Below are 22,943 nucleotides of genomic sequence, written 5' to 3' on the forward strand. Positions count from 1 at the left end.
TTCGGCATGCTGCGGGCTGTGTGTTAAAATATTCGCATATTAGTACGTTTAGCTTGATTTTTGTTTGTTCATCGGCACGTATTTGCTCCGTTTTTTGTGTGTGTGTTTCGTCGCGCTGCTCAAACCATTTGTTTCAAATGTCAAGTGGTGCACGAAAAAACGGCTCTCAATTCAGTCGACTCTGGCGAGAGAGAACGAAAGCGAAAATGCGAATTTGAAATAGAGTATGAACGAGCGATTGCGACTGAGCACGTGTTTAACGGCAAATTTGATTCTTTTTTTGTTGTTGCTCTGAACTCTTCATTTATGCAATTACGTAATATGTTCTGACAATGATGCATGTGCATTCCCGAAGCCGAGGCCAATTTGCAATGGAAAATGGCACTGTTTTTTTATCGTTAACATTTTTTTCGTCTATTGCTCTCATTTTTAATTCATTTCGATTCTCTTTCTCTTTCGCTTGATACATCAGCTATTAATTAGAAATTAAATGCTCATTTATATTCGCAATTTTAAAATCGGTAACGCGTGCATTGACTGAGAGATGAGAAAAAAAACGTCCATTTCGAATTAATAAATCGATTTTTTTTATCAATTTCACTGTTGCAGTGCTTTATGTGTGTGTGTTCATCATAAATAACTAATTCAATTTGCAAGTCGTATTTGTGTGTCGTTTGCCTTCCCATTATTATTTTTTTTGTTGTTGCTCTCGTCGAATTGCATACCAATGGCATTAGCGAATACGAGCAAGCAACGCTAATAGTTTTGAAAATATAGTGGCTCATTTATTCGATGTCACGCAATTGAATGTTTGTTGTGCTTAGCAACGGCCAGCGCAACTCAACTTCAAATTTAAATCTCGACTGTACAAGTGCATTTCAATATTTGGCGAGTCATACACACATCGTACCGTATGGTATTTCATATCAAGTCATGTTGATTCTTTTCGATTCGGGCAACAGTTTTCCACTGAAACGATGGTGACGACGACGGCAATGGAATGGAATTGAAATTTGTAAATTCAACGTTTGTGATGAGTGCATCAAACTCGGTTTGCGTTTTTTTCTCTTTTCGGTATGTTTCACATTCGTGCTCGGTATTGTTTTGCGTTTTGTGTCGTTAAATCGTTTCGCGTGAATGGATTCATGTGCTAGCACGGATTTACTTTTGATGTTTTTTTTTCTTCTTCCATCGCACCGGGGATAGGTTAAAGAGTGAGTTTGCTCACAAACAAACACATTTATATATGTATATATACGCCGTATTGGCCAAATATTGATTATTTTTTTATTGCTCACGTTCAAACGTCGGCTTCATGACAATTGTATGTGTGTGTGTGTTATCATTTTGCTGTTGAAATAGCACGGAATTTTTCCATTCTACGTCTCATCAAATGTCAGAAAATAAGTTGAACAAATACCGAATCTAAGCAGCGAAACGCCAAGTCATTAGTGCCGGCTTTTTATTGACTTTGCATGTGTGTAAACACTAAAAGTAGCCTTGGATTGCCATTTGAAACAAGGAACGAAAGTAATATTAGATCAAAGAATAAAGCTCATGCCTTCCATAATGTGACATGAGCTGTCGCATTACATGGGGGGAAAAAAGGTCTCCAATTGAAATATGTCAGCATATGTTGGGATTATCACTCGCCATTCCACAGCAATTGGATGCAATAAATACCCATCAAATGATTATTTGATACGGTTTTTATATTGTTACTTGGCGCACTATTATTATCGTTATATGGGATACAAAACGAACATTTTTATGCTTGAAATGCACGTTTCAATTTGGGCGTTTGTATGTAGCAGCCGAAATAAACACGTTTTTAATAGTTTCACACTTATGTTCATTGGTCTTCAACAATTTGGTATTTACATGCAATGATGATAGGCACAAACAAACAGACATTTCTCTATCGCTCGATCTCTTGGCAATATTATGCAAGTCGTATGTCTAATAGAACACACGGTTTTGTTTGTTGGAACATTTTCAAAAATAGCATTTTCAGAGAGCACTCAACTTTATTTTGATAAATATTTTTAGCATTTTACCGCAAACGATTTCAACTTATACAGTTGATTTTATTCTTTTGTATCATTTCATCTTTCTCATTCTTTCATTTCTATCTCTCTCTACATCCATGCCACTCTTTCTCTTTTTATTCTATGTTTGCTGGTGACTACGAACGCGCAATTGAAAGTTCGAAACGAAAATGATTCAGATCTCATTTTACTGTGTGCACCATATAAGGTACATTGCGCTTATTGCTGCCGTTTTCTTCTATCGTCGTTGTTGCTGCAGAAATAGAAATTCGTTATTGTGGCTAAACATACGACCAACTAAAACACTAAATGAGACCACCACCGCATTTTCGATTTTATTTACTGTGCAGAACACACACATTCTCTCTCTCTCTCTCTCTCTTTTTTTGTCCTCTTTCATGTATCCATTCGAAAAGTTACATGAATCGTCTCATTTTAGTGTCTGTTTTTATGTAACATCAAAGCAATGAGAAGAGAGAGAGAGAGAAACAAAACTGAATAAAATTGCAAGCCGCCGGAACCAAGTTTATTGACATATTCCTGCCAGTCACCAAATAAAACTTTCGCCCATTTTCATATAAAACCTCATGAAATACGGCATGCGCTTGTGAAAAATAAAATGCTATGTTTGTTGGAGATGTTCAAAATCCCGAATGCATGAGAAATTGAGTATGGTTTTGACGCTAGTTGTGTGTTATGTGTGTATGTAGAATTCAGTGTTAAATGAAAATGTTCATTATTATTGCATTTTCCATGATGATTTTTGGTTGTCACCGTTGTGTTAAACTGGAAGCACTCTTTATGATCGACAATTGCAATTCTTTGTTGTTGTTTTTAACATTTTCATACATTTTTTAATTCGTTGGATTTTCAATTTTTGGCATCTATCTCTCTTACTTTAACCACATTGCCTTTGATGCGGTTTACAAGGCTTAACGGAAAACCGACCAAAACACAGTGCACGTGAATAAAAAAGAAACTGTATCATCAAGCGGAAATATTTGCACGAAAGATGCTAACTGTTTATTCGGATTATTAAATTTTAATTTCGTTTTACTTTGGTGCGATTAAACGTGGAAATAAAGTTGGACAGAAATTTATTAGCTTGGAAAAGAAAAATACCGTTCACCGACATTTAGCTAGAGCAAAATTGTATAATATGTGTGTTTCGGTTTGTGATTTGTCGAACGAAAAATTGCACTTAACAACTATGCCAGACAGCGAAAGTGAACACAAGTTTGTTCACGCGACGTGACAATTGAAATGTTGTGTGAGATACGGATGCATTACCATATCTCGGTTTTTCAGCCTCTTCAATTTTTCCGTTGCACCGTCATGAACGGATTTGAGTAGCATGCATTGCTACTGTATTACGTATCGTCAGGCAAAATTGACAGTTAAAATTAATGTTACAATTTGTGTAGTTTCATAATGGCGAGATAGAGTGAAAGAAGAGAGTACGCGATTTTGCTCCTTTTTCCATGCGGTTGTGCTAGATCGCGATAGCGCTAGTGAAGAAGAGCATAAGAGAGTTGGGAGAAAGAGAAAGAGAAAAACATAGAAATAAAAAGACTGGTGCTTACTACCGCGAGTATGTTTTTCAGCACCGTGCACAAACCCGAATTGCAATCAGTATCTGTCAACACATGCCATAGCAGTCAATGTGCCGTTTGGGTGTAATAAAATCCAAATAAAAAAAACAGCATTAAGGAAAACATTCAAACAAATACGATGATTATAAAGTCGTTGTGTGTTACGTTGGCACCAAAATGAATAATTCGTTACTGCAATATAATGCAGCACTGGCTTGTTTTGTATACATATTTTTCCGTTCTCGTCTTGTATATATTTTCTTCTTTTCTTTTTAAAATTCAAATGCTTGTCGTAGCACAATGACCACTAAACGGTTGTTTTGCTCCCAATCGTCTCTCATGTTTGCTACTCATTTGGAGCGAGCGAAGAGAGGCGAGAGCGTTATGTAACCTATTTGTCTTTTATCTTGTTAGTTGCTATTTATTTATGTTTATGCAGCTGGAAGTTGGGCACTCAATGTAGAGAGGCGAATCGAGACCAATTTGAAATGTTGAACAGAGAGATCTAGAGATAGTTTGCATTGGGTGGATATATTGTTCTGTTTTTGTCGTTCATAAATATCATTGAACACGCATTTTGAGTGGTTTGTACATGGCGACAGGTCCATTGACGTACTTGATAATATCATATCAACAGTAATGCATCCATCTTCACTCGTTTCGTAAAATATTCGGTGTGCTATGTTTGCTGGTGAGTATGTGTCTGTCAATCGGTATGAATCATGTTCGAGCAGATAATGCAGGTATCATTCTATTCGAGTTGTTTTCTTTATTCTTGATCAATTTTCTCTGTTCGTATTGAAATTTTCAGCGTATTTTCATGTTGTGTGTATGTCAAACGTGATAGATGCGCGTGGGTTATCTTATTTACTTTAAAACAAAATAGACATTCTTTGGAGCCAGTTGACGGCCCATAACATGCGACAATTTTCGAACGAAAAAAAATTCCAACTTGTTTATGGTACTTACGCCATGTGCTTATGATTGTGCCTTTTATTCTTTAGCCATGTTCTTCACACGCGCGTGTCGTTTCATTGTAATTATTTTTTTCTTTATCCGTTCAAGAAACAAAACAAAAACCTCCATTTATTTGCCTATAGCAATTGCGATGGCTTACCTGAAATTAGAGAAGAATGAACAATAAGAATGAATTGTGTGGTAAATGGAAATAAATTGTTTTTGTTCAGTTTTCATTTTATCGACAACAATTTTCTTGAAGTAATTTACATACAATCGAAATTTTATGTAAATAACTTGACAAAACATATTATGAAGCCTTCTGAATTTTCGCCGATGGGCTCTGTCGTCATTATCACCCTATACGAATCATCGCAATTTTTTTTTCCAATTTTATTGTTCACAGCGAACAATTTTCAAAACTTGACAACAGATTTTCCAAAATGTTGAATGAGACAAAGCCATTTTATGTTCTTTTTTCACACCATAAAAAATTACCTAACAACCATTCATTCACAACTCACAGTGAAATGATTTAATTGTTTCATCGGCAAATATAATATTCATGTAAAACTAATTACCATCGCTGTTCTTGCGAAATCATTCGACCAGACGTCCGGCACAGACTTTTTATTCGTCGTCATGTTATATATATTCTACACGGTGAATTTACTTAAAGCAGAAACAAAAACCATTGAAATTCAATTTTCTCATTCTTTCATTTTGCAACTATATTCTATGAACATTTTTTTTTGATCAACACCGAGAAAGGGATTAGCGCTTTTGTACGAAAATAAAAATGTTCGTAGACTGAAATGAGTGTTTTTTTCATGTTCCGTGTGGGGAAAACAAAGGAATCAATTCATGGTCTGTTAAGTCTAGTCTTTTTTTATGAGCTCATGAATCAAATTACATGGCTCCAATAAGAGAACTAAAAAGGTGAAATTTGCATCGAAAAATTAAAAATAAAAAATTTCCCGGAAATAACGAATTTGGCCGAATCGTCCAATTACAGAAACTTTTGGGCTTCTTCTTTTGAAACCCTTTGTTTGATGCATTTTCGAAAACCGAACCGCAAATACTAGCTACCGCTTTCCGGACAGCTGTAGTTATTCCCAGAAGAAGCTATAGTTTGTTTGGAAATACCATGGTTCAATGGTAAAACACATGCACAAATACACGCTTTCTTCGTATATGGCAGCATTATCCTAATAACAACATTTAATAAAAAGTCTTACGGGAGTAAGACGAACTTTTCCGCACTGTGGTAGTTGCGTATTTTATTAAGAAAGTTCAAAATAATATTTGCTCGATTCTTCAAGTCTTTCAAGCGGCGTAAAGTTCGAGACCAAAAAATATGTTTCAACTTTGGCAACGAAATATTTTTTAATTTAATAGCAGAAGTACCCGAGAAAAGATTTTTCACACTTTCATGATGAACCCATTTGTACGACATTTGAAAGTATTCTATTTTCTAACAAAATACTATAAAAAATATGTCTGACGTTAATTTTGCCATAAAAATTATTTTTGAAACACTTTCCATAACTAAAGTCACAAAAAATTTGGATCTTTGTATGGGAGCCATGTCTGTATGCTATATTAATGGTGTGAAACTTTGCACAGGTTATTTTTTCACAAAAAAATAACATTCGTAGGGTTTGGAGAAATTTCAACCAAAATTATGGGTACCTCCCATACAAAATATTCGTTTTTGAGCCAAAAATTTAAAACTTTGTATGGAAGGTACCCCTAACTTTGATCGAAATCTCTTCAAACTTTCAGAATGTTATTATTTTGTGTAAAAAATAGTCTGTGCAAAGTTTCACGTCATTAAAGTATCATACAGGCATGGCTCCCATACAAAAATTCAATTTTTTTGTGACTTTTACAAGAAAACTGTATTAAAAAATATGTCTGACGTTAATTTTGCCATAGAAATTATTTTTGAAACACTTTTCATAACTCACAAAAAAATAACATTCGGAAGGTTTGGAGAAATTTTAACCAAAATTAAGAGTACCTCCCATGCAAAATATTCGTTTTTGAGCCAAAAATTGAAAATTTTATATGGGAGGTACCCCTAATTTTGATTGAAATCTCTTCAAACTTTCAGAATGTTATTTTTTTGTGTAAAAAATAGACTGTGCAAAGTTTCACGTCATTAAGGTAGCATACAGGCATGGCTCCCATACAAAAATTCATTTTTTTTTTGTGATTTTTTCAAGGAAACTGTTTTAAAAATTGATTGTATCTCAAAACTAACGTCGGATTCGGTTTTCTCGTGCCAAAAAACCCCCCAATACATATTTTTGAATGTTTAAGTCCACATTAAGTATGACTTTTGGACGAAAATTGGACTCTTTTTCATAGGTATCACTCCAGGCATGACATACGACGTACGACGTACAGATTAACATAAACCATGCTCAAAACGGCCTGATTCGGGTTCGCTGACCTCAGAAACGTCCAGAAAACATGTTTCTGAAGTTTTCAAAATTTTGACCGATTACAATACTTTTCACCTTACACTATGTGTGCGGAAAAGTAAAAAATGGGAAAATATTAAAAATGCCACAACCACTTCAAAAGTTCGAAGTTGGTGGAAGGCTGAAGTTCAACCAGACTCAGTTTTCAAGTTAGAGAGAATTGTTCGGGTGACTTAAGTTTAGTTGAGCTGTGAAGCACAATTTCAAAACTCGTTCATCGCTCCTATAATGATATTTAATCACGTTTTCTTGATCGAGTTTTTTTTTCTTGCTTGTGCAACACTCAACTACATGGAATTTTCAAAAGCGTGTCCAAAGGCACGGTTTCGGTAGCTCTCTCTCTCTTTCTTTTTTCGATACCGTTCATTTGCAAATCGTTGACATTAGAATATTTGTTTACTTTTTACGTGAACCAAATAATTTTGCTACTTCTACTGCTGTTGTTATTGTATAAATAATAAAAAAATATGTGCGCACACGAATCAAACGGCGATGACTAATGCTATGATGAGGTACATGCATGCTTGTTACAGTCAACATGACTCAAAGTAAATGCGCTTAAAGTGAAAGAAAAAAGAACGGACTCGACTAAATGCCTGCCACCTAAATGTGTTTAGTGTGCAATAGATTTATACGATGTGGATTTGGTTTGAGAGATTTTTATATGGTGCGTTTTGAACTATATAACAAATTTTTTGATCGGCAATGGTGGTACTATAGCCACACTTACACGAAAAATGGATTATATATTAGATGGCAACGAGCATAAACTCTACGTTTAGAACATTTTAAATTTTACATGCGGAAAAAAAGGTTGGAAAAGAAATCAACTTCACATAATAAATTTTTGTTCACTTGGTAGAGAACCTGTGGTGCTATTTGGCGAACGAACCGAACCAAGCGCATTCACATGCATAAATTCCAGCAGCAGTAGCACTTATGATTCATGAGCATAATTCTTATTTATGTTCCGCTTGAAATAATTCTTTATTGCGTGTTTTTCTCGTTCCCTTGCTCGAAATGCCATATCGCAATATGAAGGTGAGCGCGTGAAAAAGTAAAGTGAAAAAAAAACAACATCCAGAAAGAGCGAGCCGAGAGTTACTTTTTCCCATTGCATAATTTCAATGTGCCTTTTTAGTATGGTATATGATGGCAATAGCCGTTTTTTGAAGAAAAAAAAGGATCTGCGTAAATAAACGTCGCACAACCAAAGTGCAAATAACGATTCAAATGAATGAAATTGATGCTGGTGAAAATGTGACACTCAAGATCGTCGCAATCTCTCTTTCTCTCACTCTCTAGCTCTCATTTCACTCGATAAATAATTTCTCGCACTCTTACATGAACTAAAGAACGTATATACACAGCAGAACGTTTGCCTCGTGTAAATTTGATTGTTTCAAATGTATGCATACGCAATTGGCTGTTGAGCTGTGATGTGCTCTCATCTTTGTCGACTCTTTCGTTCTGTTTTGATGTGCTATTGATTTAAGTGGAACCATTGAATCGAGAAAGGTGTCTTCTTTTCACCTGTTCAAATTACTGCATTTATTCGAATGATATTCGCTCTCTTTACGTCTCATTTCACCTCATTCATTCATTTCGTGTCCATTTGATTTGATTGTTTTTACTTTCCCAACCAAACTGGACCAAGAGAGAGAGAGTGTGTTCTTCAAGCGAATAAAATCAATTATGAATTCTGTTCTATGATTTTTCACCATCTTCATATACAAATGAAAATCTCTTCAAGAAAAGCAATTCTATCGTACATTGTACACTCTCTTTCGCTCTGTTACAAGTGAGAAAAAAAAGTGAAATCTACTTCATGAAAAAAAATAAAGAGAAGAAACAGCATTCTATTTCAATTTTGTCCAATGAATTATTACAGTTTCTCTTTTTCTATTTTCATAAATTCCATCTATTTTTGAAGTGTAATTTCGCTAGATAATTGTGCATGTGCGCCGCTCACAGAGTGCAAATGAAACAAATAGTAAAAAAAATAAAGACACACTCAAAACTCCAAAGTATAAGCGAGCGAATGAGATAGAAAGTAAAAGAACTTAATAAATAATTGGGTTTTTGCATTCTGAAAAGGTATATTTGTGAGCGCGAATGCGCCCATTCGCATTCATTGCATATGTTTTCATTTCATTCGCACAGTGTGAAAAGAAAGATAATTAACGAGCGAACGTACTTATGTGTCGGTATGATGCCGCGTCTCTCTACTTAATAAGACTAAATGATTCGTAACGGAAGTACATTTTTTTTCAGTGGCTGTATGTTCGTTAAATAAAAACTGCGGTGTTGGTTGTCTTCGGGCGTTCGTTTATTTCATTGCGACGCCAAGTTGGAGACGCATTTTTAAAAACTGTCATTTGAAATTATTGAACGGTTTTGTGAAAACATATGTTAGTCGTAACAAATACACCATAAAAATTTGTCTTCAAGCCGGCGAATTTTTCATACAAACCGAAAAAAAGCGTGTTTCAGCTGCTGACATTTTATTGCATGTTATTTTTGTTTGCAACACAATTCGTTGTATGTTCCAAAATTAAGAAAAAGGGTGCAGCAGTTTGATTGCATTAACGCTCGCCTGCACATTGATCTTTCTTTGAGCGCATCAGATAATCCTCGCATAATTCGCATTCACCTATCAAATATGCATTGTTTGTGTATGCTCAACAAATATCAAGATCTTTGGCCCTTTTCAATGCACACGCTCTATCTCTCCTTTAACTGAATAGAAATAAAGCGATTTAGCATTGGTTCGCAAACACACACATTAATTAAATTATTAAATCTGTATTCCATCTATTGTTCTTTTGCTCGAGACTTGAGCTGGCTTGCTTTTTTTTTTCACTGACTTAAAAACAGATTTAAAATCACAGTGCATCGAAAAGCCGAATCGACAAATGGCACATGTATTGAAATTAATGTGGCAGAGTGTACGAAGTTTGTTTGCCATGGCAAAAAGTCAACACACCATAACCGAAGCAGCAAATATAATGGAAGAATAATTCACGGTATGAATCAGAGACATAAATTTTAAATAGCGATCCGACGGACACGGGAAATAGACTCGAATTTCAGAGCCAAGACGAGTGTGAGAGGTAAAACAGTGCTGGAGAGAGAGAGAAACGCGTCTCGCAAAAGACATCCGATCGTATGTGTGTGTGTGTTTGTATGTTGTGTTATGTGACGTGAAAAGCAATAAGTAGTTTCCCTTCGAGAGAACATTTCAGCGTTCGCATAATGTGGTAATGCGATACAACAATATTAAGAATATTATCGTGCAGAACATCCGTGGAATTAAGTCGATGTGAAAAGAGTAAATTACACGAATATAACCATGCATATACCATGCACAAACAGAAAATAAACTAAATTCAAATAGAGTAATAGAGAGAAAGAGCGAAAAATCAAAAAGGCGTTTTCCGCCATGCACTTTAGTTGCATCGGTTCAAGGCACCGCATATTCGCACATTTCCATTGAATGGGACTGCAGTCATCCAGAAGGTGTAGCAAATTTTCTTTGCCTTTTTTCTCTCTTTTTCACTATTTTTCTCTGTCTTTCTATCGTTTCTCCTTTTTTTTATTTAAAGAAATAAATGAATGGAAAAATTGTAATTTTCGTTTCGTACGTTTGCTTGTCTCGGTCGAACGATTTCATGAGAATCTAGACGTTGAAAACGATTAAATCCGCACGATAATTATGTATGCTACTACTCGATTCACATTTGGACCGAGCGCAATGCAATCAACGCCATCGCGTTCACTACCACCATCGCCGCCGTCGTAGTCGTCATCGTCTTTTCATGCGTTTCACATTGCATTTTCTCAATGAATCGGCACACAGTGTGTATGTATATTTTGTTTGCACATATATTGAAAGTCGATGCCAAATCTCTTGAGTGAGAGAACGAGTGAGCTCAATTGCCACACTTCACCACCTATTTCAAGCAACAAAAACAACAACAACGGTAACTATCCACTAAAACCAATGAAACACACAATTAATTGAAATCAACAATGTAATTCTCTTCTAATGAGAAAATCTCTCTGACTCAGTTCAGGTTGTAGGTGGAAAAATCCATTTCAGCTCTCTCTTCCTCTCTCTCTCCCTCTCTCTCTTCCTCTATCTCTCTATGTTTGTTCATGCAACAAGAAAAATTCATTTAAAATCGATTGAATTCCGTACTATTCCGTGGCTTACTCTATCGAACCAACAAACGAAACTTTATATAGTTTTTGTTTCTGCTTTCGCAATGTTGCATGAGTTCACACAAACCAAAAAAACACGAATGATCGAATGAATGAATGAACCTTTTATCCAGCTCGGTTGCTTCAGAAATCGTGTCACATAGCACCATTTGCCGTTAGCCATTTCAACGTAACACGTTTAATCATTTATTTTCATTTTCCATTCCAAAGTACATTTTCAAACCAAATTTGAATCTCTCGTCACATTTGACCATGCAACACCTCCTGTTTTTAAATGCTACGTTTCCTTTTCCGATATTTATGCACATTGCACATACACACATAGTTGCACCCATCATTGTGAGGTCGAAAAGTGAGACGAGCATAAAGGGCGGAAGCGGACGTTTAGAATATTTTGATATCCATTTAAAACATAGACTTCTTTGCGTACATACTTCTCTAATTCAGGAAGTGCCATGATCTTGAATGTGGTAAAGATCTTGAAAAACAGATTTGCATTAAAATCAGTAGCAACGATCCATTTTTTTTCCATGCCGTTTCAACAAATAGTCATATCAGCATTCATTTTTATTGAAGAATCAATTAGAGCAATTTATTGCATTTTTATTAATTCCAAAATTCATATCGAGCTGATAGTAACATTCGGCGAAACGCCGTTGAACTTACTTTTATGGATTTATACTTGATAAAATCCAAGGCTATAAAATCGACACAATTTCATGCCAAATTGTGTTGACTCACAAACATATCGCCAATTTTGGGACGCCAATTTTATATATTGCGTCTATATGCAGATACCGAAAAAACGGCATAATTGTGCGAAATGCACAATATGTTTTACATATGGTTCCGACACAGCCACATCAAATATGTGACTTAGTGTGTGTGCGATTGTCTTTTATTACTGCAAGTAAATTACATTTGTTTCGTTTGTTTTCTTTTTGTTCATTCAGAGAATAAAACAATTTATGAAGCAACGAAATATGCGTCGTCTCAGATGCGACATCCGAAAGTAATATGTTGTCAGTAAATTGCATCTCATACCCAGACACCCATCCATCGACCGAGAGAGAAATTTGTCTCCGTTATACTTCATTCAAAATCCTTGTCCTTGGCAAAACAAACCGAACTGAATGTTATGAATGAAATGGAAATGAATCAGCCCAACATAAGATAGTAAAAGGAAAAGTGTTTAGCTTTGGGTGATTCAGTTGAACAGTTGACGAATAGATGGCGTGAAGTAAAGTTTAACAAGTTTCAACACACGAAAGACGCCATCTTCAGGTCAATTCGAGACAACAAGAGCTTTTTGCATTGACAAAGCTTTGGTGGTTTGTGCTATGGCTGTGCATCTATGCTTTGTTTGTGAATGAAACGAGTTGAACTCAGAATACACATTTAAAGTGTCTATTCATTATAGAGTGAAAAAAATAGAATCGAACATTTTTTATTGATCACGTTGTTCATTTTTAAGCCTAAAGAACAAATCGCAAATAAGCTGAATCATTCTAAAATTACGTATCAAAAATTGTCGCTCGTTAAGCGGGGATAAAATGGCACTTTAAATAAACAAAGCGATCAATTATCATCAATTGATGAGAGAGACATGCACGAACAAAAATCCGTTAGTTGAATTGATTTGAGTTAGAAATCAATAAAAAAACGATTAATCAATGGCTTTATTCAATTCAGATTGGTGAAATTACCAATAAAATTGGCCAAGTCATTGATTATGAAGAGTTAGGAGATTGTTTAATTTCCTAGAAAAACGGTTTTGCAAAAAACAGCCAACACATCATCTAACAAAACCAATAAAACAATGTGGTGTAACCGCCCCAAAAACCACGTTGTGCATAGAGAGAAAAAAATGAATAGAAATCTTGCTGTTTCGACCAAGGGTTTGCCGGTTCATCCTCTTGTGTGTTGTTGATCGTCGTTAAGCAATCTTTTCATCATTTGGTTTCCGTTGGTGTACACATGCCGAGAGAGAGAGAGACTCTGTCATTATAGTGTTGTGTCATTTGCTGCACTTTGATTATTGGTTTCGAATGTATGTATGTTTGCGAGTTATACCGTTTGCAATAGCAGTGCAATTGTTTGTCTAATTGAAAGGTCGTGCTTTATGCTGACCCTCTATGTTGCAATTTCGCTGCACATGAATGCAACCAAGCAATACTGTGCTCTGCTTCGTCATCGAAATGTGTTTGGAATGTTTGGTCGGCTGGTTTGTATGTGTGTGTGTTGAGACCGGGGCGGACATTCGGTCTTTTATTTCAATCGGCAAGTTGTTGTACAATATGCGCAAAAACATGTAATAATAATAAAAATCATTTGAACAATAAAGAGAGAATCTGAGAGACAGAGAGAAAACAATAACATAAAATTATTATTTATGTGTTTTTGGCTGGGTTGAATAACAAACACACAAAAAAATCAGTAAAAAATCGTACATGCGAATTTCCACTAACTCGGAAAAAGGTAAAAACTCAATAAAATTGATGGTTTCGATGCAACCGGCAAAAAACATGAGGGAAAGGATGCACACTGTTCACAACATACCGATCGGCCACACGAACGATAAACTATATCATTTGCTCGGCATGTTTCACTCCAACTGTACATAAACAGGACAACGCTGTCTACGAACGAAATGCCGCCGCCCTTGTTATAACAATGCTACATGACATTGCTAAAACAAACAATGCACACAACTTTATATCACATTTAACCAACATGAATGCAAAACCAACAACAATAATAGTAGTTCAGACCGAAAAATTGCGAGAATGAGTGCACAATTGTACACAATGAGTGAATGCATGTGTGATGCGATCGAAAAGTCATAAAAATGTTGTAATTTTTTTGTTGTTTTTAGAGCACTTTCAATGAATGTCTCGTAAAATGGTCTGATTATGATGCGTGACGTGGTTTTTTTTTTGTACGCAAAAGAAAAACTCTTTCGTTTACCCAATTTTACAACAGAGAATACAATAAGAGCATAAACAGTTTTATGTTGTAAGTTCTTCCACGTGGATGACTGATATTAACTCTACACAAATCAATGTGATTTTGCAGATGCCAAATGATTTCGATTTGAGAGTGAAATAATCGAATCAAATCCGTCCGAAATCCGCAAAACAAATATAGAAAAAAAATGCAATTGATTATCATTGTTATTCGACCGTTAACTAAATATTCGTACAATGAATTGCAAATATGCGTATAATAAATTTATGAAAATCGGTTTTTGTCGCAAATCAGGAAAACCCGATTTTTTAGCTCTATAATACAAAAGCCATTTCCGAAAATTAAGTCGCTTTGAAATTCTCTCGTTCGCTTAATTTATTGTTGTTTTGTGCAATTGATTTTACAATTTTTGTGTCATTGTCTCGATCGAAATTGCTCATTGAGATTAAGCACGCGCATCCGGTGAATAGAAGTGAAAGAGCGGGAGGGGAGAGAGTGAGATGTTTGTTAGGGACAATGGGCATATATCAACGGCAAACAAAACACTTCAATTATTCGATTACATACCACCCCTTCGAAGCACGTGCGCGCCACTGCATATACGCATACAAACGTTAATTACACATACACATTATAATCTGATCAATAAACCGCCGTTTTTGCCACATTTGCTTGTATTATGCTCATGCAAATCAAATTCTGCATCAATACTTATTGGACTGCATTCGAAAAGCAAATCACCGTTTTAACATCATTGTTTTCGACACAAACATCGACATATATACGTATACGAACAACTCAATTTTATCGACCGTTATGTCATTTTTAATGGCCGCAACCAATTTTCAAATGTTGCCAAAAAATTAATTTTCCATTATATTTGCATTTCGATTTAATTTGCGAACATCTGGGAACGACAGAAACCGCACAAATTGACAGCTGTAATAAACGCGATTGGTCAATAGCAATTTGGCAAATGAATTGACAATTTTTGCAAAATTTGCACACAAAAAATATAAACGATTAGTGTTCAATGTGAATCATAAATTTTGATAAGCTCATTTAAACAAAAATCGCATTGAGAATTGATTGGATAAAGATAGACGGTTCGTGCTTAATGGCCATTTACTAAATAAGTTGATCAAATGAACGTTTCAGCCTTTTTGTACGCACAAATCATTAAATCAACCACTTCAATCGCATCAACTCTATTCATAATAATTCGTCGTATTTCGCACAAGATAGTGATCTGATTTTCTTCTTTTGTTGTGCGAGAAATAAGTTTTCGTTAAGATGCGCGTTCCGGACATAAAGAGCTCTTCGTAAGCTGTGGTGTGATTGTGTATTGTTTGCAATTGAAGCACATTTTAAACGAGAAAAGTAAAATGATATGTCCATTATGAGCAGATTTGATCAAAATTTAATTGCTGTCAGGAGAAAATGTTTGGCTTATTGTTCTCCTCGATGATGATGTTTCGACATGAAGAGTGGCACAGGCAAATTAGCAAAAGTACGTTAACATTGATGCAATCGGTTTGAAAAATGTTTTGACACAAGTTGCCGGAAATGGCGTTGTTGTTTAATGAGAACGACGAATGAACACAAGCTAATATATATTATATAATTCAACTTCAAAGTAGCGAAATGTTCTCAATTTAAGTTTTCACCATGAATTCATTGTTGAATGTGTTCTGAGAAATTGGGATGTCTTCAATTAATCAAATTGTAAAAGTTGCCGCACGTCTTTTAATAACATTTTCTGTACAAGAAGTCAATCAAATGAAGTAAATAAGCAAAACAAGAAGTAAAGAGCTGAAAAGGAAGAGAATGAAGCAAGAGAGTGAGTGAGTGAGAAAGAAAGAGAGAGAGAGAGAGTTTGCAAAAGTGTATATTCGTGTTGCATGCCATTAGTTTCTTGAAAGAGAGATACGTGGTCTCTCGCTGTATACGCAATATATTCGCAAATGAGTATTGCTTTACATTTACAAGTTGTAATTTCCATCATATAAAAACTAGAACTTTGTCTAGTTATTTATGTAGTCTTTTGCAATCACTTTCCTTCAAGTGCTACTTTTTTCACATGTTCATTGAATTTGTTTAGATTATATTTCCCCTCGTCAAGGCATTTTATTTTATGCATTTGGGTTATTAGGCCATAAAATGTACAAATTGATAAACGAACAAAACAAATAAAATTGAATATCAGCCACACACACAGGTGAAACTACTATCACATATCATTCATTCGTCAATTGAATATGTATGCATTTGGGTTAATTTTCCAATTAGCGCTTGTAGCTAGGATTAAAGTATCGTTTGAAATGTCATAAATGCGCCGTTAAATCATCGAAAGTTCTCCTTGTAACAGCAAATCAACAATCCGTTATAAAGTCATAAAAAGTATATTTTAATTCAACACGTGACATTGTTTTTGCATGCAATTGCCGTGCCATCACGTTTAGACGTAGATCGAAAAAAGCCAAAGAGATAAACGTGATCGATGGATCTATAGATATCAATGGCGAATAGTTAGCAGCAATGGAATGCACAATTTCACATTTCATAATTAATTTGTTTGCGTGTATAATCTGCCAGCCATCTGCTGCTGTTCCTGCTGTTGCTGTTGCTGCGGTGTAAAAACAACCAACATTGTTATACATATTAAAGTTGTTCAAATATTCTCTTATGTTCATTCCAAATGGCACCTAATCAAACACATTTCAAACAGTATACCTCTCGATTCGGCTCATAAACCAAATGTCATCCGCTTGGTTATCTGTCTACCAACGCTAATTAATGTGTCATATAATAAAATCTCTTTCTCTTCGTTTTCTTCCCCATTAACATTGGAAAATTATCTATCATTTCGGAATTTTTTCCATCATTTTTTTTTCTCGGTGGGAACAAATCATCAAGATTGAGTCTTTAGCAATTAAATGAAATCATCAATTCGGTAAAAGTTTGGTGTTCATTTAACGAGCGACAAAACGAATTAAATTGCCTACAAATCAGCGGTGAGTTAATCTCTTTCACGACACTTTCATTTAAGTTGACACATTCATGGGCTAACTGCTTCATATTTAAATTTATTTTTATCGTGGCTCAAGTGTGCTTGAGAATCGTTTGCATTTTCTAAATCACCGTGATTCATGCTCATTTTTGGGCGTGATTTTATGAAAAAGTGTTCGAAAACCAATTGATTTACATTTTATCATTGCGACGATTAATAACATCAACTATGGTTAACTCTATTACACAAAAACCACTTTATGAAAAGAAAATAAGTGTTTTGTTTTTTCAGTAACCAAACAACACACATCTCTTTCGACACACGAACGCGAATTAATTTCGAATAAAATTGTTCTTTGTCTATAAATATATTTGGTAAAATATGCCGTAGGCTGGTGAATTGTTTTGGGTCGTGTCATACCAATTTTGGAAGTGCGCTTGTTATTTATTTTACTAACCGATTTCAAATGTTTCGACTCCATTAGATCGGATTGGATCGGATATTGCATAAACGTTTGTGAAATCATTGCTTATTGAGTAAATATTATATTTTCGTTTTGTTGGCACGACTTTTTTTTCTCCGGAAGGCACAAATTGTGCATACATCGCCCTTGTGGCAAGGATTCGCCCGCAAGCTGCTTCGAATATTTTTGTACCGATTCGTGATCGGTAAACAATTTACACAAAAAAGCAACAACATTTTCCAAAGTAAACAATGCAAAACAATGACGGATCCAGCGAGAGCCAGAGAAAAAGAACTATTATTATCTAACCAAATTGGTTGATTTTTTTTCTCTGGCTTCTGTCATTCGTTGTCGTTTGTTTGTTTGTTTTCTTTCGAGGAAGTTCGTTCATTAGTAACGGCAATCTGTATTGCTGCTGAGTGCCGAGCACATAATCGATGCAAACATCACGATTCATCGAAATAAAAGTGGCAAATAACACAAGGACACTGTATAATCTAGGCAAGCACCACGTGCCAATACATTTCATTTGTTTGCTCTCGTTTTACACAATTTTCTTCTGGCTATTTGTTTTGCTCGTGGAAAAAATGCTGTTTGTTGTTTACAGCATTCGATGTCGTTTGATACAAATTATTGACAAGCGTTCAAATGATGGGACATACCACCAATAAAACCAGAATAATTGAAGGATGAAAAAAAAGCGGTGACATGCAAAACACACACACAAGCGGCTTTTGTTTGCTTTGACTTCAATCATTTTTCATGGAACGGTCATGCTGTTTCGATTTAATTGTGATGGTTTTTCTCGCAGTTTGTGAAGAAGAAAACAAAAAGAGAAAATAGATATCAAAGAAAGCGATATTTTTTTAATTAATAAACTGAAACAAAAATGTCGATGTTCATCACACAAAAACCATCTTCATGTGGGTCATTTACTTTGATGTAAGTGGGAAAAAAACCAAGCAATTCCATTCATTTCCGTGGCGGGAAATTGAAAAACAAATCTCTCAAATAACAAATTGTTGTCCATAATCGCCCATGATTCACGTTTTTTCTGTATTGAAATCATAGCATACTTTTTTTGTTCTTTGTTTCGAGTAATTTTATACTTCTAATGAAAGAATGAATGCCTTTTTTTTCTTTACACGCAGACATATACGGAACAAGCAAAAATGTCCGTTATGTAATAATTTATTGTGTGGGCAAAATGTTCTTTATTTTATAAAAATGATTAATATCTACCAAAAATCATCAAACAAAAATAAATCGAGTGTTAACAAGTACATTTTTTTTCACGAACAAAAAATTTGGTAAACATTTTTCCACATTAAATTTGCAAACATGTAAAAAGATAATCCGTGAATTTTCACTTCAATAAATGAATAAACGCCCATCAATTAATTTCGTTCTCTCTTACTCTCGCGCATTGGTCCGAAATCAAAATGACCCTGTTTACGTGTGTGGAACAAATTCGGATCAATTTGGTTATGCTCAACGTGAATTCAATGAACTCACTCTCATCCAAAGTACTTTATTTTTCCGGTAGATAAAAAGTGTTCTACAAAAAAAAAACATGATGTGCAGACGAAGAATGCTTTTTTTCTCTTTGTCATTTCGAAAATTAATGAACTTGATCGCTATGGTGTCGGATCTCTTTTGTCTTGTCGTTCGTTTCCATCGTTTTTTTTTTTGTCAAACGGTTTATGCATTATCTAAATTCCATCGAAAATGATGAATAATACCAATATCAGAGTTGTGATATGTCAGCGCAAATCCCCTCGGGTTGGTCGATCAAACGCACTCTCTCGTCAAATCATCGAGAAAAAAATGAAATGTTTTCATCAATCGGAAAAACTTTATGCATCATTTATAACGCGTGGTACATTCTTCTCAATAATAAATGGCTGTGAATAGCGACAAACTTAATAGACTTATGGTATTTTTTAAGCGCCCATTTTCACGGTCGACAGAAGGAAAATCGGAATTGACATTTGATCGATAATTCGTGAAATAGACAGATTTTTACGAATAAATCCTGATGCACCCGACCAAAAAAAAACATACAGTAACAATTTAAACACTTTTTCCCCGGTTCAATTGGTTGCATAGTTTTATGGAGAAAGAAAAAAAATGAAAATGTATTCACGAACAATGTACTCGAATGATTGACAACTCGATGAAATTGGCATGTTTATATGGATTTTTTTTTGTCAAAAACACCCCAAATGTTATTTTTTGTGTATGTGTGCAGTTTTTTTCCACAAAATTGGAAATACATGCAAACAATTGCATGTGTTTTGACTTAAAACCAGTTCAAAAGCGATTTTGCTACTTTATGTCGGATCGACATATACGGATAAACAGTTTTAATTCGGCTAAATGCGCGTTTGCTAAAGTTTTTTTTCTATTCTCTGTTGGCGATGCTTCGTTCACTCGCATTGTCTCATCCAGACGATTAATCGATTTCGATTGCCGAATTTTCGAACATTTTTATTATAGCAACGCGTTCAAATTCGTAGCGGAGGGACATTTTTTCTTCGCACATAGAAAAAATATACCCTAGGGTCGATGCACAGAAGCAGTGTGCAAACCAAACACACAATGAGCAACTGCGGTGCATCGAAAGTTTATCTTCGTTGTTAAATGGGCAGATGTTTTACCCTGGCGAGCACATACTATAGCAATGCGCTACTGGAGAACAGAACGGTGCAACGGAGGAAAAAATAGGATTTTGGTCATAGGACACCATAAATGGAGAAAAAAAGCGAATGAGCAAAGAAGAGCAAAAAGAATTAAGGTTACATAAAATTTGTGGAAATTGAACAAAAAAAAATGTGATCGCAAATAAAACAATAGGAATGGGCTCTTGGAACCTTTCATTATAACTACTGGACGAATGCGCGCACAGTTGGAAAATTGAAATTCTCCGAAGCAATAGCGCGCGTTGGGCAAACAAAATTGTTTTCGAGAGTGTTAATTTGTGTCAATAATTGTTTGTACGATATGAATGATGTGGCACGTGCTCTTCAAATCATCGATGATAAATTGCTTGATTCCATTGTTGACAAACTTGAAAATTGGTTTTTGTTTCTATGCGTCTCTTGACGCCAATTGATGTGCAAATAGAGAAGTTTGTTATTTGTTGAATAATTTTTTTTTTCAGTCTTTCTGTGATGATTTTCCGTTACAATTAAAAATGACAATTCAACTGAGAAGGTGGAGTGACATTGAGTGATGCACAACCGTTGAAAAATGCGCGCATATTTAATGCATCGAACGGAAAAAAGGTGTTACGTGTTGAGTGTGTGCGTCAACACACAACATGTCACAAGGTGATGATAAAAGTGCATGCAACCATGTACTTCATAAACATTTTGTGAATGCATCATCTCGTTCGTTTATTTTAATTGATTTTCGAAAAATGACTGGCCACAATTTTATGTAATTACCTCAGTTGTTTTTTTCCTCTTCTCTCGTTCTCTATTGAATTAATCATTCTATTTGGCTTCACTGAGCGTTAAATGACAAACACGAAAATTACTTCAATAATAAAAAAAACTTATTCGAAAATTGCAGTTGAATCATCAAATTGTAATTGTTTTTTTTCGCTGAAAAACCATTATACATCGTTTTTCATCGCAATATTTGTGGGTTCATAAAATAATCGCATTTTCAAAATGTTCAATTAACCATTTTGAATTTTATTTATAGGTGAATTATAGGTTTTTCGCTGCTCAGTTCATGTTCATTTATTCTCGGAACCGCATTTTTTTCTCTCATTTTCATTTAAATTCTGTTAAGTAATCCAATAACCGCAGCAAAAAAACCTGCTGCAACAATTGGAACGTGTATAAAAAATGGGAAAATTGAATTGAGCTTACCTGTAAAAAGTATGCGGGTAATACGCATCGTTGATCATCCAAACGGGAGCACTGTACACGTTCCAACAGTTCGAATAAATCGTTTGTCGCCACTTTGAGTCGTTCATCGTTGGTTGTCTTTGTTGGTGAACGTAACAATGGTGCATTATTTAACGGTTGATCTGATTGTACGGTAGCTGTCGTCCAAGCACCCATCGATTGACGTCTACATAAAGCGAAAACGATAGAGAAAAATAGAGAGAGAGAGAGAAAAAACGTTAATTTTCGTTTCTGAAAAACTAATCTCAAATTTTAAATTAAAAATAACAGAAAATTAATCGCTTGACGAAAATTGAGATGCAAAAACAAAGTTTTTCCGTTTACTCTACAACGGCATGACGCTGGTCTGTTTTTGTTGTGGCTTACATGGCATTAGATCAAACGATAATAAAAGCAACCGAAAATGTTTTCTTTCTAATTAAAAGTAACGGTAACTACTTCCTACGGAAAAAAAGAACGACTAGATGATACTGGATGATAAATCTGAACAAAAATTCGTTACGCAAATTATAAAAACAAGATTAAAAGAGCATAATGATAGTAGCAAAAACACATTTTTGTTGTGGCAGAAAATGCAATGCGATCCAGTTACTGAAAAATGGTTGCGGTAGGTTCAGGATGAGTGAGAGTATGTTTCCAATGAGAAAAGATTCTGTGCACAATCACCCCAACATTCAAAATGTGCGTCAGCAACTGTGGTGGCTACAGAAACTTAAAAACGTCGTGTACAGGGTCATGGTTGGAATGGGTGTATGTGCAATTGTGACACACAACGCTGAATATGCATACAAAATTGAACACAAACTAATTTCGGTTTTGTTGGCAGACATACCATAAATAGTTGCAATTGTAAGTGAATAACACACATACAGTGAAAAACATACATACAAAAAGAGCTGCAAATTAATTCACTCTCTCTGTGTCTCTTTCATTCTATTGGGGCATTTGATGGTAGTGGAACGTTGTTCGCCCACAAAACGTTGCTAATTAATTTGAATAAAATCAACCAGATGCTCGACATCTGCTCTCTCGCTCTTTCTTTGCAATGTGTGGAAAATGCGAATTGAATGCAAACGTATCAATAAACTGTGTAGTAGCAGCAAGTGCACAACCAATCCGACATTAAATTCATTAGTCGCGCTCAAAAAGCCATTTACCATTCAACAAGGCAACACAAATTAACCGACATACACTCTTTCTCTCGCTCTCTATCCATTTCTCATTCTCTAGCAAGGGAAAAATGTGCAAATGCATTTGAACTCGACTACAATTT

The 22,943-nt window shown here is 35.1% G+C and overlaps 1 protein-coding gene across 4 annotated transcripts in view; it reads right to left on the reverse strand.

Moving 5' to 3' along the window:
- LOC116340488 (rap1 GTPase-activating protein 1) overlaps nt 1–22,943 on the reverse strand; it is a 137,403-nt gene that overhangs the window by 37,438 nt on the left and 77,022 nt on the right. For all 4 annotated transcript variants that reach the window (XM_031767015.1, XM_031767016.1, XM_031767019.1 and 1 more), the window contains one exon: nt 21,632–21,836. In XM_031767015.1, coding sequence (XP_031622875.1) covers nt 21,632–21,836 — 205 coding nt within the window. The remainder of the gene's footprint in view (nt 1–21,631; nt 21,837–22,943) is intronic.

Source organism: Contarinia nasturtii, unplaced genomic scaffold, assembly GCF_009176525.2.
Source record: "Contarinia nasturtii isolate CC-2019 unplaced genomic scaffold, AAFC_CNas_1.1 Cnas_scaffold_695, whole genome shotgun sequence".
In the NCBI taxonomy this organism is placed as follows: Eukaryota; Metazoa; Arthropoda; class Insecta; order Diptera; family Cecidomyiidae; genus Contarinia; species Contarinia nasturtii.